The sequence below is a fragment of the Bactrocera neohumeralis genome, chromosome 4 (assembly GCF_024586455.1).
Source record: "Bactrocera neohumeralis isolate Rockhampton chromosome 4, APGP_CSIRO_Bneo_wtdbg2-racon-allhic-juicebox.fasta_v2, whole genome shotgun sequence".
Classification (NCBI taxonomy): domain Eukaryota; kingdom Metazoa; phylum Arthropoda; class Insecta; order Diptera; family Tephritidae; genus Bactrocera; species Bactrocera neohumeralis.
In genome coordinates this window covers 7698913-7715797 of record NC_065921.1, presented here as the reverse complement: position 1 = coordinate 7715797, position 16885 = coordinate 7698913, and the positions used below count along the sequence as shown (strand labels likewise).

Below are 16885 nucleotides of genomic sequence, written 5' to 3'. Positions count from 1 at the left end.
GTTGGCTTTCCCTTCTTGCCGAATGAATAGTTTCGAGTATCAGAAAGTATTAACAAAGTAGTAGCAATCTTTCTCCTTTCAAGAACACAACGCAAAAACCAATACGAGCAGGTCAACGAAAACGTGGCTTCAACGTAAAAATTTCGATATTTTGGAATGGCCCGCTTGATCTCCTGTTATACGTTCTATTGATAACCATTTGGGAATGGCTGGTAAGAAAGGTTTACGAGGACAATCGTCAATTTAATACGATTTCTGAGGAAAAAACAGCCGTTTGGAATACATTGGCTTTATTAACCCCAGAAATTCTTTCTCATTACACCAATTCAATTTCGGATCGAATATTCGCACTTATTGAAAATAATGGGAATATAATAAATTAAGAAAAAAGGGAAGTTTGACTCTTTCTTTTTTTCGCGGTTCAAGGACATTCTTTATGGTTTGGAACAAAGAGTAGTTCCGAACTTTCAAGTGTTAATGTACAAATAATGCACAATTTTCAGAATAATCGGAATTTACACGGATTTTAACCGGTCAAGGGCTGTTATGTCGATAATCTAACTCTCTTCAGATTGGGCGAAGGTACGCGCTACAACAACAGCAACATACATTCCAAAAATATGCAATTAAGAATGAAATGCATTCATACATTAATTAAATAAATTTATTCGCTTGTTTTGTGTTATTTTGAGTGTAATTTCAATATCTTGCTTTTTCTGCTGAACTATGTAACTATGTCATTAGGTATAATATTTATATTAATATCGATTAAAAATACTTATGTTAAACATATGCTGCAATTAATATACTCAAATATGCCAATATTTCAATTTTAATTAATATTTGTTTTAATTGAGACCTAATTTTAGAATTACGAGTAATTCGTTAGCTCTAGACTACATACCATACATATATATTCTATTTATTGGGGGTTTGAAATTCGCCGAAACATTATCATTGGGGGTGGAAAATAAACAATAACTTATGTATATAACGCAATTCTCTAAACGCCTGACTGTGATGATGTTGTTGTATAGGTTAGTTTGTGTTTTTGTTTTTGTTCTTGCTTTTAGTTCAAAAGAAACTTATCTTAGCTACAATTATATTTTTTATATTACATACTCGCATATAACGGTTAATTCTGCTTTCATAAACAATAAATATGAGGTTGTGAGGCCTATAATTAAAACACTTAACTAATCTGAAAAATAGATCTAAAAAATAAAATAATAAAATGAAATAAAAAAAATTAAAACTCATGCGAATATGAATCAGCGATTCTCTCTATTTCCCTATGCTTAACTAACGTGTCTACAAATTTAAAACTCCTAGCCACATGCTTAAGTCCATGTTTTGGGTAAACTAAAGGGTCCCAGACGCTTATGTTCATCCACTGCGCGCACCGCAAAGTAGTAACGTTGACCCTCTTGGAACTGCGTCAGCGTGACGGCCATGGGCAGTAACATCGCTTTCACATCGCCCACATGGCGCCATGAATCAACCGCCGGCGGACCCGATGTCTCTTGGTAGGCATAAATTTGATAGGTGACGCACTCGGCAAAACGCTCCATGGAATCTTCCATGGTCCAGGAGATAACAATGCCGTTCTCCAGATTGCTGATGCGTATGGTGGGGCGTGGCGGTGGCAGCTTCCAGCCCGGATTGTAGGGTTGCGGCGGTGTGTTTGGCAGTGGCGCAGGGTGATTGTATTTGCGTACCGGTGCGGCTGCTGGCATATTCGCTGGAGTTATGTGTACACGCGTAATGCTGGTGCCGGGCGGCGTGGTTATATTCGACATCAGCGCACTGTTGTTCGCTTTTGCCGCCGGTGGCTGACGCACATTCACCGCTGTCGAACGCACTGCTACCTGTGAATTATGCGGCATGCGCGTTAGCGGTGGCACTGCGCGCGCATTATTATTCAAGATCTGTGTGTTGGTGTTGACGCCACGCTGCACAGGGGTCGTTGTCGCCGCAGCGCTGGCAACCTCATCCTCATCGGTTAGATCAATGACAGCTTTCTCCTTCGGTTTGGCCGCAGCTATTGTCACACTGCCCACTGCGGGCGAGGCTTGGTTCAATTGGTTCATGTAGTGATCTACGGACGCGTTAGGCGAGGCAGCCGTCGCTTCGACCGGACGTCGGAACTGTGTCTGCTGCGTGGGTAAGGGACCAACAGCATTGGTCTTTGGAGCCAATTTGCGTCTGTAGACATATAAAACAAACAGTTTTTAATATTTTTTCTCAGAATAAGTAATAGTTGGAAAATGTAAAGGAAAATTCACTAAAACTATACTTACATGTTATTTTGCGCCTGCTGGCGCGCTGCGTATTGTTGTTGTTGTTGTAAATGTTGTGCACGCACTTGCTCATTGGTAGGGAAGCGCACTAGCCGTTGCTGACCCGACGCCACACCCTTGTTCAATACACGAGGCATGCCGGCAGCTTGTTGTGACGACGACGCCGCCGCCGCCGCAGGAGCTGTAGTTTGGGAACCTTGTGTTAACGCCGTTTGCAAAACTCCAGGATTTATGCGATATGAGGGTGGACGTGGTGTTGGCGACATACCGTTATCCACAGGGCGCTGTGGTGTTACCTTTTGTACGCAACCGCGCCGCGCATTCATAGAGGCTGCCACCGCAGCTGAGGCCAGCGCGGAATTACCCGACCGCGTTTCAGGCGTGCTACTCGGCTGACGCGGCGGCGAAGACGGTGGTGGCATTTGACCACGTTGTGGTGATGTGGACACATGGGTGGGAGTATTGGTTGGAACAACGTCTGAGCCGCGCTTGTTCGGTACGTAGACTTGTAGACCTACGGCACGAGTAATTTTGACGGGCATAATGAATTGTGAATTCTTTGTTTCGATATCTTTTAACACACGATTGTGCACCATTTCCAAATCACGAAACTGTTTCGAGATTTCGGCGATTTTTGCTCGATGCGCTGTGATTTGTTTCTCCTGCTTGTCGATAGTTTCGCGCATTTCGGCGAACTCACTTTTGTGCACGATGGCTTCGACTACTTTCTGCAGCACCAACTCTTCCAAATCGGTTTTGGTGAGTTTGTCGAAGTTCTTGCGAAACCGTTTGAAGAAGTCTAAACTTAACGTGGGTGCATCGCCGTTTAAGAGCTTGGGTGCTGGATAGAGTGGAATTGGAATGTCTGAAGCTATGGCGCGAAGTTGAGGCAATACTTTCCCGAAATCGATTTTTTCATCCGCCAAACCCGATTTTGCCACTTTGCTTTCTGTTGCAAGCTTTTCATCTGTGGCCACACCGCTTTCGGGCACATTCATTGTTTCTGTTTTTATAGCTTCCTCGATCGTAACAGACTCGTGTATTTTAGTCTTTTTATTTGCCACTTCCTCCGTCGCATCGGATGTTGATTCGTCTGCGCTCTTCTGTTCTAACTCGTCGTGCGTTCGCTTTATTGCAACAGCTGTTGACACGCCCAATGACTTTTCACTATTCTCACCGTCATTACTGTCCTCCGCAATCTTGATTACCTCAAACGGATCAAGTTTAGGTGCAGAATCGGAGGATTTATTGCTGCTACGTGACTCTTCATCGGCTTTTAAGCTCTCATCAGTCTCAAGACTCAAGCGTAAGCGTTTGTTCGGTGGCTCAGTTGCCTTCTCTTCGCCAGCGGCACGACTATCGTCCTCCACTAATTCTATGGCGCCGCTGCTCTCGGCATCGTCGGCATCTTCTTCATTCTCCGGCTCATCCGCTGCATCGCCATCGTCGTCCCCAGTGCTACCAGCTGTACCGGCTTTCTCTATGGTTTGTGTTTCTTGTAACAAATTGCTGCTGCTACTACAATTGCTGTTTGTCTCATCGACAGCTTCCGAAGTTTTGGATTTTGTTTCATCGTCCCTTTGTGGCGTCGGCGCTGATTTTTCACTTTCGAACTTGTCGCAGGCATTGTCCGAGTTGTCTGACTGTAGCGCTGTTTTATCAGCCACGCTTTCGCCTTTTTCCGTTTTTTGTTCAGTTGCAGTCTTAACACTGTCTGTATCTAATTTAGATTTGGTTTCGTCTGTTGCACTCTCACTTTTACCAATTTCAGAAGCGATTGGCTTTTCTGTGGTGTCCGTGCTTTTTCCCCCTGTCAACGACGTTTCATCATCATCATCAAGCAATAGCACAACATCATCATCGTCGTCTACCTCCATTGATTGGACAGCTGGACCGTCAGCTTTTTTGTTTGTATCAACAATGCTTTCCTTCGTTTCCTTGGCTTCCGACTTGCCCACAAAGAAAATAACGTCATCATCGGAATCGTCCGCCTCTCCCGATTTGCTTTTAGCATTAATGCTTTGCAACTCGATAGCTATTGGGTCCGCCTCAGCATTAGTGCTATCTGCTTTTATGGACTCTTTATCTTCAATATTTCTGTTTTCCGCTGATACTTTCTGTAATTCTTTAGCTTCCGTTTCGGTGTCTTCTATAACTTTCTGGTTTGATTCTGATTCTTTTGCTGTAATGCCGACGCTTTTTTCTATAATCTCATCAATAACTTGTTTACAGTCTTTCTTTGAGCTGTCGCTCTCAGTTTGCTCCTTTTCTAACGTATCTTCTGCATTAATTTTTTGTTTTTCTTTTTCCACTTCTTCGATTTTATCATTATCTTCATTTATGCTATCTTTATCACTATTTGCATGTTCCTCCACTTTTTTATTTTCCTCTCCATCAATATCCTCAATGCTCTCATCATTTGAGTTTGATGTTTTGACATTCTCCTTATCATCATTAACTTCGGGCTTTGCAACACTCGTACCCGGCGTACTCCCTTTTTCGGCATTTCCAACCTTCACCGCATCTTCCTTCTTCTCTGTTACTTGTTTTGACGTTTCTGCTGTTACTTCTGCTTCCGCTGCTTCAGCTGTGACCGCAATTTTGCTCACTGCCTCATCCTTGTCCGAGGACGATGTCTCAATGCAATCTTCGAGATCATTAATTTTCGAAATTAACTTATCCAGATCGTCGCCTGTATTATCCAGACAAGCTGTTGCAGGCGTTGTACTATCCTCGACCTTGTCAGCCTTTTTTTCATCAAGCACGGCAGCCGCTTTCGGCACCACCTCGGCCAGCAATTTATCAACTACATTTGCACCACTGTCATCATCATCGTCTTCACGCAGCAACGCCTCTTCCAATTCAGGATTGACAGCCTCATTTAAATCAATTAGTTCATCGAGATCCAGACCATCGCCGCCATCGGCGAAACCGTTTGAAACGTCACCGATTAAACCATTTTGTGGCAGATCTAAAAAGATTGAGGTGCTAAAAAGATGCATAACTGTAAATATTTATTTGATGGAGCTTGGAGTTGAACACGTATTGAAACTATGACCCTGCACAGGGTATATTAAGTTGGACTCGAAGATTTTAACACACAGAAGGAAACGCCGGAGAAAATATGTCCTATCGTCTGCATATACTCAAAATAATCTCTCAGTTTTTGAGGTCTTGATCTGAAATTTTGGGCACGTTCTGCTCTTTCCAAGAAGCTTCTCATTTGTCGGCGCCGCGGATATCGGACCACTATAGATCATAGCTGCCATACAAACTGACTGATCAAACTCAAGTCATTGTATCGAAAACTCTTTTATTTCACAAGGTATCTTTAGGAAATTTGGCACCGACTATTGTTAAATACAACTCTACAATCTCCTTACAAATTATTTATAACGGACCACTATAGTATATACATAGCTGCCATACAAACTAATCGATCGAAATCTAGGCAAATATTTTTTTATACTTTATATGCTATAAAAAATGCACCCCTGAAGGATAGTATAGATTCGATTCGACCGAAGTTAACACTTTTTTGTTTCTGTTGTTGTTGTAGCGACAGGAATCAGTCCTAAAGTAATTTCGAGGTGCCGAGCTGACTGTCCTGACACCGATAAAAATCCGGCTACGTTCCGGTTACTTAGACCCGAATGCCGTGGGTACAATTTTCTTGTTTCTCTATCTCTTTGGCACTTCTTCTAAAGAAGTCGCAATTAACCCCACCCCAAAAGAGGTGTTTTGTGCAACAATTTCCTCAAAGCTCCATCAATTAAAACGCAATTACAACGCTCTATTTACCGTTTGTATTCAATAAATCACTTTTCAGTTTTGTTGTCTCCAATTCTGACATGACATCCAAGTCATCGGGATTGCCATTACTACTCGTTGTTGCCAGCTTGTTAAAGTCGGTCGGTGCGCTCTGCTTAACTTCCATCATTTTGTGGCTTGTGGGTATGAGTATTCACTCTGAGTTATGCATTAAAGTTGACTGAAAGCAGAAAAAATAAAATTACATTAAATAAGAAGAAGGCATAAGAATATAGGCTTAAAGAAGGTTCGAGTAATTACAACAGTGTTTAAATTTTAAGTATAATTTCTTAATTAACACAACTAAACTCACTGAGCGACAAATATCAAAGCGAAGTTAAAAGTGGTTTTTCGAGTTAAGCCTAGGTTAAAATTACGGCTTAGTAACTTCAGTAACCCGACAGTGAAAGCCACATGCCATAATTAAGGAATACAACGAGAACAGAACGAGAAAGCAAATGTGCAATAAAAATTGCAAAAACAAAACGACGGTAAATCATAAAATTCAGATAGAAGACAACAACGCGGCATAGACCAAATGTATAGAATCAACGGTGATTATATGAAACACGCGAAACGTCGACAAACAATGCAAAAAAAAAGAGCGCAAAAGAGTAAACGCCAAAAAGAGCATTATCGAGGGAGAGAGAGCAGCAGAGAGCATGTAAACAAAATGAGCGGACAATATTAATACAAACAACAAACTATTTAAAGAAACTAAAAAACTTAAAAATACAAAAATTATAAATATACATATGTACATACTTACAAAAATATAGATTTCGAAAATTTAATTTTTTGACGACTTACAATTTAGAATACAACTTGCGCTTCAAGTCCGTAAAACTGTTGTCTGCTAATGCTGTGATTCACGTACAATCTCATGCACAGGCATACAAGAACACACAACAACAAACGCCCAGGCGCAACTTGCAACTGCTAGACACGAGTGAAACGAAAACACAACCGGACAATTTCACGTGATACAAAGAACTGAAAATGTAGCGAGCATAAAATTTTGAACGAACTGTCGTCTTTGCTTGAACACGATAGATAGATAGCTCGTACGATTTCTCGTATGCCGACTAGCACCAGGTAGTTTTTGCTTTTTGCTTCTCGGATCAATGTAAAATAGGTCGAGAAGTGGACTAATACCATAAAACGAGATGCACGCTGTACTAGGGAACTAGGAAGTACTACGAGTTTAACCGATTGTTTATACTTAGGTTAGGTGGCAGCAATATTTATTTATGTATAGATGAATATATGTTATAACGGCATACATATATTTATGAGTTATGCACAAAGTTATACAGAAGTGTCACAAAGTAGGCAGCTAGTAACGGCGTAACATGTGGAACGTATGTGGATCCCAACTGCGTTTAGTCGCGACGAAACGAGTGGTTTGGCAATGAAATGGTGGACTTAGGATGTACGCAGATAACTCGCAGACAAAACACTATTAATATTGGAGTCAAAAATACTAAATTGTTGCATATAAACATACACATACATACATATGTAGGTAAATATAGATTGATGCATATATACATATGTATGTACATACACATGTGCTGGAAAACTATGCAAAAATTGACTTCATGTCTGAGAAATTCGCGATATTACACAATTAATGTAGTTCGCCTGATGACAGCTACAGCAACGCGAAAGCTGTTTTACACCAAAGCACCACTAAAATAAAGCTTTTCGACTAGCACAAAGCTTTCTACTTAATTCAGCCGGAAGAAATTAGGATTTAATGAACGTCACATTTAATTAAAAAATCTAAAGCAAATATTTTAAAATATTGAAAATGAAAAAATAAAGCATAAATGAAAGCAAAAGCAGCGTAAAAAATATAACCTAAAAAAAATACAAAAAAAGTAGAGGAAAGTTTAAATTGTTTAACACTCAAACAAATTTTTCAGAAATATATGTATATAGCTGTAGTAAATATTAAAAAACTATATTTATATACATATGTACATAAAAACCCGGTTGATTTAGTTAAAGCTCCCAGCACAAACACATAGAAGTGCATGTTCCCCGACACCCAGCGTCAAAACAACAATTATTGACTTCAACGGTGGCGCCCAGCAACAGCAACACAAAATTTGCACAGCAAACCTGCGGCTAAGCTGTAGCGTTATGTTGCACAAATGCATTTGCCGCACTACAACAAACACACTCAAACAACAAAACACACAAATACGCCAACACGCAAGTATACACACACATACGATCTACACCAAGCCTCCGCAGCATGTGGACGCTAACTTTAGGCGACAATTTAAACTTTTTAACCGACTTTTGGGCACTACCAGCAAGCATAAGATGCCACAGATTTATAACAGGGTCCATAAGACGAAGAGGTAAGTACCGGCAGTTTATTGAAGATAATGAAGCAGATTAGCAAACGAGCTTTCAATAAGCATATGCGCCTTTCAAATGCTCGGACTTGAGAAATCAAGAAAAACCGCTTACAAACTATGGAATAGTTCAAGAATTTATGGTCGGAATAGTAACTTTACAGTTGTAGGTATTAGCAGTCCAATGCACATACAAACAGACAAACATAGTGTGTAGTTAACAAACATTCAGCAAGCCACGAACGAAAACGAACTTAGCGCAGCGGGAGTTGTGTGAGCGAGATAGTATGTAGTGATTTACGGCGACATTTTAAATGAAGGGTCAAAAGTCAAGTTAAAAACAAAAAAATATGCCAAATGTAATACAAATAATTAAAATTAAACAAAATATTATTTTTCCAAAATAAAAATGTTTTATAATTTTGCTTTGCAGTTACTTCCAGACTATTTTCGCTTAGGAAACTGCTACCAAATAAATGAAATGCTGTTATTTTTATAAAAATCGTTGTTTTATTTATTTAATGTTAATTTATGGAAAACCATGTAGCGTAGAAAATTTTTGCACAGACCGAAAAGCTACAAAGTTGTCAAACAAGCAAAGCCAACGCACGAGCACCCGGAGAGCCAGTCGAAATGCATATAGAAGACAACCAGAGCCGAAGCAGCTCGTTCGTATGAAAAACCAACCCATACTTATATAAATAAATGGTTCGGCGACGAGTGGATCCAAGGTAGAGGGGGTGAAAGTATAAACATTGTATGCACACGAATCGGTTGGAAGTAGATGTGTATACGGTCGACGATTTTGTAAAATCGATTCAAGATTTATGATGAAACATTTTATTAAAGATTTTAAAATGTAGATATTTTTTCGAAAGTATCAAATTAAAAATAGGCATCAGATTAATTTTGGTATAAATATAGAAATTAACTAATATTGGTATTGACTAGCTTATACATATGTACACATGTTATACACATGAATACATATGTACTTAACCATAACTACCTTTGAAGAAAAGTTCAAAAATTCCTCTAAATGCAAGCTCAAGGCAAGATTCCAGTTCTTATTCATCAAAGAAATTTTTACAGTTATGTACCTCAAAAGCATGCATTGCAGCTTAGAGAGCGCTGCTAGCGAAACACTAACAAAACCGAAGAGCAGAAGTAAGCTAACAAAGGATCTCTGCATTAGCGCCAAAGCCGTTTGTTCGTGTGTATCTCAATACGAGTACATTGTATTTCAATAGTTGCGTACGAAATAACAGCACCATAAAGCATTGTAGACACTCATTCCGCACTTCCAGCCATTAACACCCATAAACAGTGGAGTGCATAAATATAGTACTACAGTAAGAACAGAGTACTATATACTATATTGAAGACTATTAAAACAAGAAGAAACGTAAACTTCGGTTGCACCGAAGCTATAATACCCTTGACAGATACAAAAATTTCCTTACAAAAACTTCACAGATACAAAAAATTCCTTACAAATGTTGATTCCGATTGTTCGGGTATATCCGATCTGCACAATTTCTTCGGAGATTGTATTATTGACTTGCCAAATTTCGCGAAGATATCTCGTAAAATGAAAAAGTTTTACATGCAAGTACCAATCGTTCGATTTGTATGGGAGAAAATATCGTGTGCAAAATTTCAGTCAGATATCTTAAAAACTGAAGAACTAGTTTGCGTATATAGACAAACATACGGACAAGGCTAAATCGACTCAGCTCGTCATGCTGATCATTCAGAGATATATTTCATAGGGTATCGACGTTTATTTCTGAGTATTACTTCGTGGCAAATTTAAAATATTCTGTTCAGGGTATACAAATGTTAACTCCGTTTTCACCTTAGACAAATAAAAAAGTTTTCGTTCTGAAAAATTTATTCTTAGATTGTTCAATAACTTTTCTCGAACGTAACACGATCAAGAAATTTCTTTCAAGTTGCAATACTCTCACACTTTTCTGCTACCACACACACTTTTCGAACTTGAAAGCCGTCTTGATATCAACTTTTCCAAGCAAGTTGACGATCTAGTCAAAACAGCTGAAGCTAAATAAGCCGCTACAAAGGTAGACTGATAGGGACAGCAAGCGAAGTTATATTTTCATATTTCTCTTCAGTAAGATTTGCCATTTCATCATGGAAAGATATACGATCCAACAAGAAGTCGAAATTATTAAAATTTACTACCGAAACTCGGAGTCAGTGGCCTCAACTTTAAGAGTGCTACGTCTAATTTATGGTCGGCATAATCGTCCTGTCAGATCAACATTTGAGCGTCTAGTGAAAAAATTTGAATCCATAGGCACAGTACAAAATGTTCCCGTGCCAGTGAGACACAGAAGTGCCCCTAGTGTTGAGAATATTGCTGCCGCTAGCGCATCAATTGAGGAAGACCCAAATCAGTCTCTCTTACGTCGTTCTCAAGCGTTGGGCATCTCATACGCCATACGTGACGTCAATGTGGCGAATTTTTCGAAAAGATCTGGGCCTATATCCTTACAAGATCAAATTGGCGCCACAACTGAAGCCATTTGACCACCAGAATCGTCGTATGTTCGTGAATGGGGCTGAGCAAAAACTTGAAAATGATCATGATTTTCATTGAAAAATCATCTTCAGCGATGAGGCTCATTTCTGGCTGAATGGCTTCGTCAATAAGCAAAATATGCGTCACACGTACTCCATAAAATACCATTGTATTGCAAAAAAATTACGGTTTGGTGCGGTTCATTGGCCGGCGGCGTCATTGGACCGTAAATCTCACGTGATGAATAAGACCGGCACGTTACTGTGAATACCGATCAATGATAACCGAATATTTTTGGCCCGAATTTGATGATATCGACTTGGACAATATGTGGTTCTAACAGGACGGCGCCACAAGCCACACAGAGAATGCTACTACTCATACTGCCAAATATCAGTCGAATTATGTCTACGTATTCAACGTTATTTTTGTCGAAAAACTTTCGAAGTTTTTTCTCTCCCTCTCTCTCCTATAGCCGATGTTCTGAGCTTAGCGTTCTCTTGTCCTTCAATGGCCTTGATAAGAATGTGATGATTGGTGATCAACATTCGCAGACAAATTTACATTCTAAGAAGTCGGTTATTTCGCATACAAAATTTCAACAAACCAGGAAAGTTCACACACATATACATATATCTATAATTAATATAGCAACAACGTTGCCAATTAATAATGCACGACTGTAGTCGCACATGTGTATATATTATATATACAGATAGGAACAACAAAATAGGTGTGGCCAGGGTGCAATTTACAAATATGTAATATAGATATATCATACAGATTTTTATAAAGAAAAGTTAGATAAAAAAGTTCCTACGCTTCTTGATAGTTGATAAGGATGAACCTAATCTTCAGTTTGAAACCTATACGCTTTAAAAAAAGTGAATTCATATACCCCTTGCATGAGTGCGGAGTGTAAAAGTAATAAATATTACATTGAATAAAATACGAAAAAATATCTCGGAAACGGTGAGGACGGACGAACAACATTACTGAGAGCGTAGCACTTACGCACAAACTAACTCACCACTATGCGCCAATATGTAGATACACAAAAATGTGGTATCTCTCGCACGGTAAGCAATACTTTCTACGCGTTTTGGGTATCTGATAGGCAGCTGAGGCCAACCCAAATCATAAAATTGCGTATATCACTTGTGTATAGCGAAAACTGTCTCTACATTACAATATAACTGTATGTTTGTATGTGTGGGCTTGCATTGGGTTCCACATTGAACCACGATAGATGTGATTATAAATAGGCGGACCAAACATTGCTAAATTACTGAAATTAAAAATTTTAGAGAAAATAATCGAAAAAGAAACTTCCATACGGGTGACACTTTAAAAATCACCAGCTTCGTTGCGTAAGAATTCTGCCGCAAAACCTGTTCGCCGGAGCGCAAGCCAAACAAAAACAATAAACGACAATAGCTTTAAGGGGAATAATGCGAAGAAACGACGCAAACCCAACGTGCGAGTTAATGAATGAATGGACTTACATATAAGTTGTACTTTTTATTGTTGTTGTTATTGTTTACTACTTCAAAAAATAATGTTTGTATCTCAAAAGGCAATTAAAACAAGAGAGATATTGGAAGGTATTGAAGCTATAGCTTTACGACCGATAACTGACGGCGCTATTGACCAACGCCAGTGGGCACGGCAGCTGTGCGTTATGACCTGTGTATATGCGTGTGTGTGCATGTATATATATAAGAGCGCACGAGAGCGTGCAAAGAGCGCGGTATTTAATTGTCTGCTCAAGCAAATAAAGAGAGCAAAGCAAAGCACTAGTTGAGGCACATACAAAGATGCGTTAATACATATTTTTTATGAACTAAAATTGAGAAAATTATTTAATTAAACAATTTTAGGTAATTTACTATTTAAACGGTTATTAAATGGTTAGTTTTTGTTAATTTTAATTTTTTACAATACATATAAGTTTTTGGCACTTAAACAGTTTCAAAAAAATTAAAAAAAAAAAATAATAAAAAGATGTTGCCACCTCGATAAATACTTTTTTCCACAAGTTTCACAAAAATTGTGATAAAAACATTAAAAAAAATTAAAAGATGTTGCCACCTTATAATTATTTTATTCTTTTTTTTGCATAAGTTTGAGTACAATATACCTGCATATAAGTGCATGTGTGCATTTGCCTAATACCAACCCGATTGTGTATGTATACCGTGACGACTTGCACACGTACTCGAAAGTAACTAAAGATAACTCACCGATATCCAACTCAGACCCTATTCAAGCCATTTCCGTTCGAAGAAATTTCCAAAATACTCTATATTTTTTCGCAAATTTTGAAATTTTCTTCACTAGGGCGCAAATTTTGCACAATTGTAGAAATATTAAGAAATCTGCTCGTATGTACAGTTGTGTTGGTTACAAACCAACAGACGAAAAACCTGAAGGCATATCAGAGCGTAAGAGAGCACTGAACACAAAATCGGAGAGTAATTAAGAGAATTCGAGAAGCAGGTGACATCATTATTATCTATTTTATAAAAAATTTTGGATTGATAGAAAATTTGATCCAGGATAATCGTAGAAAATTATTTCAAGTGTAACAAAGGGAGTTCCAGAGCAAGATGCTAAAGATAAGTAGACAACAGCAAGCAGATAAGCACGCAAACAGCTGCCTGGCTACAATGTGGTTATGCACGAAGATGGCGAAAAACGTGCAAATCACCAAAACCGACGGGTCAAATATTGTAATATCTTTGTTCATACCTTTAGAAAGGCAACCTTTTCCAAATTTTTCTAGTTTGAATGCTAGAAATTCAGGTAAGCAGCCGAATAACAAAGCACCTCAGGGACACGTAAGAAACGCTGACGAACTACATACTTAGCTGACAGATTGAAGCGTAGTGTACGTTCTTACTCTTCTTAGGCAAGTAAGCGAAAGTGTGCGGCGAGCATTTTGTGGGTTAATAAATGTCATTAGAACGCATACGTTCAAAAATTTCGGGTGATAATTTTACAAAAATGGTATTTTTCAACAAAACAGAGAGCATATTGAATTTCATAAAAACAAAAATTATAATTTATTTGTAAGGACATTAGCATACGTCGTAAGACGTAACTTTTCGGCAGTAATTCAGTTAGTCGGTTAAAATACGAAATTTCGTCGAACTAAATTACCGAGATATATACCAAAAACGGAAAAGAGGCAAAGTCCAAAGCAATAATCACGGGAATGGTAGATTGCAGCGTATATACACAAACAACCATAGAATCCGAAAAGCATTGGTATACTCGTATAAAAGCAGAAAGAAGAGCACCGGCTCTTGGCTGCTCAAAACAACGCTGAATAATCGGTGACAACAAATGTGTATGACTGCGATGGAATGATATGAGAAAAATATATATATAAATATATATGTATGTACAGATGTGTAGACACGCGTATAGAAATTTTTCAGAGGGAATTATATCCAACGGATTTTAAAAAAAGGAAATAACCCGATATGCATACCCGATATATGGAATATATTACATGTAAAAGTTAGTTGCATTTGAGCTACTAATAAAAATCACAGTAGTTTAACCAACAAATAACAATATGACAGAGTCGCTTTTTGGTTAACGACTCGTCGTTTCCCCGTTTAGCGAAAATGTATGGAAAAAACCGAACGCGAATAAAGCAAGCATATAAGAGCAGCCGAATGTTGGGTTGACGGCAAAATAAAAATAATATTAAAATCACTATGAATATGCATATATTTAAGTATTTAATGTGTAGATATTTAATGTTTGAGGAGTTCATCTTCTACTTTCGGAATGAGCATTGTCCGAATTTTTGGATATCAGAGACAATTCATGTCAGTTTGCAAATATAGACATAAACACGTCTTGAAAATATGTATGCGAATACATACTCTAAAAACAATATCAAAATATGTATCATGTAATTTATGCAAAATATCATTAGAAGTACTGGATATGTGCCTATAACCCCGACCCGCCCCTCAATTTTTGCTTTAAGTATGTAAGTAAGTATACAATACTATGTACATAAGTATGTATCTATACTAGTTGTTTTAGTATTCTCTAAGTATAATAAAAAAGACTATACAGATAAGTACATCAATATAGTAATATGGTCGGAAATTAAGATATTCGGTCTTGGACTAAAACCCCTGACATTTTACTACAAAGTTTTACATACACGAAGTAAATTTATAATGTGCAAATGTATGTCTGTCCCAATACGTCGCTTGGCTTCTCTTGATAGTACATAATACAAAGTTACGCCACATGTAAGCAAAATGTACGATGTCACGACACGAGCGCCGATGGCAGCCATATTGGTTTCGGTCGAAAATTATTAAGCGTAAATTTAGTTTGTTTAACTTAACGCATGTAGTATACGTTAGTATATGCATTTTCTATGCGTATTTATTGCTTTTATTTTAAATCAGAAATTTATTTCATATTCAAATTGTTTTTTTCCAAAATTAATCCATTCGACCCGATCTTAGTACCATCTTAACCTAATACTTATAACCGTAATTCTTACGGTACTATCGAAATCGGTTCAGATTTAAGCACGGCATTATCTTTCGCCAGCGGTTTTATTTCTCTTTGCTATATTTCTGTATGTATCGCGGAGTGCTCTTCGATATCTGCTGGTATAGCATTATTTGCATATATGTATGTGTGCTTGTGCATATATAGAGCTTGTTCACATTTTCTCGCTCTGCTTCTATTTTTCTGCCTCTATAATATCGATTGAAGAAATTTTTGAGGTTATGTTTTCCGTAATCGTGGTAAATCACGTACTTATAAGTATTTACTATATATTTTATCCTGGTTGCATTCTATCTATTTTCAAATGTGTTGATAGTTGCAAATGGTCAAAATTTCGGATCTTATTTTCATTGATCGCTTCATCTCCCGCAAACATTTTAATGTGTGCCATGTTTGCTTTGGATTTCTCGAACCAATTAAGGTTTTTCTATAGGCATAAATATTACATTTGTCCATAGAATCGGTTAGCCTATGCTACTTAATAAATGATGAAAACGATTTTCAGCATATGATGTTTCGCCAGGGCAATTCTTTCTTCAAGGCATGTACCCCATTTCTATTAGGGTTGCCAAGCATTCTGGCATTCCAAGTTGGTAGCGCAATGTAAGCAATTTTATTCTATTGTTAATAACAAGTTTTGTTCAAACTTCACATTTTAAGAAGGAATACGTATGCGAAAATATACAGTTTCTTTGCAAAGAACAGCATTTCCACCTAGCTATTAGGAGACCGGATATACGATCATTGACAACACATAAATCATATAATTTCATCCTATAGGGTTAGATAATAAGCAATATTTTCATATAACAATACCAATAACATTATTTAAAAATCTATAAATAATACTGAATAAGAAATATTCTAATATTTTGTAAATAAAAAAATGAAGTGTTAATTTTTGGCAACTCTATTATATATGTAAAGAAAATAATTTGCGATTAAATATTAGTGAAATTAAAGGCGGGAAGCTATAATTAGTTAATAAATCGGAAATACTATAGCAACCAAAATATTAACGCAAGATGATAGTAGCAATGTAAAATAGAAACAAACTCACTCTGAAGGGAAAATTCTATATCCAATGTACCAAAAATTCATAACAATCTCACTTTAGTTATGTTTTTGCAATAGAAATTCACATGAATTAGATATAAGTTATTTACTGCGTTATTTCACTATTAGCAGGTTTTTTTGCAATAAGTGTTTATTTTTCAAACGAATTTAATTTTTCCTCAACTGACATTTGACTGTCCGCAATCACACACCTTTTGATTAGCATTCACAAACAACAATAATTCTGGGTTTGT

At 37.6% G+C, this 16885-nt stretch overlaps 1 protein-coding gene across 2 annotated transcripts; it reads right to left on the bottom strand.

The window, feature by feature from the left end:
• Positions 1–646: 646 nt before the first annotated feature.
• On the bottom strand, positions 647–16870 carry LOC126756877 (activating transcription factor 7-interacting protein 1). 2 transcript variants are annotated; one of them, XM_050470361.1, is made up of 4 exons: positions 16636–16870; positions 6102–6291; positions 2301–5271; positions 647–2205 (listed from the first exon to the last, which is right to left on the bottom strand). In XM_050470361.1, exons 2-4 carry the CDS (start codon positions 6238–6240, stop codon positions 1341–1343), a joined length of 3975 nt encoding a protein of 1324 aa, XP_050326318.1. In that variant the 5' UTR covers positions 6241–6291; positions 16636–16870; the 3' UTR covers positions 647–1340. The 2 variants fall into 2 exon arrangements, with proteins under 2 accessions (XP_050326318.1, XP_050326319.1); XM_050470362.1 differs by lacking the exon at positions 16636–16870 and adding an exon at positions 6921–7098.
• Positions 16871–16885: the final 15 nt, after the last annotated feature.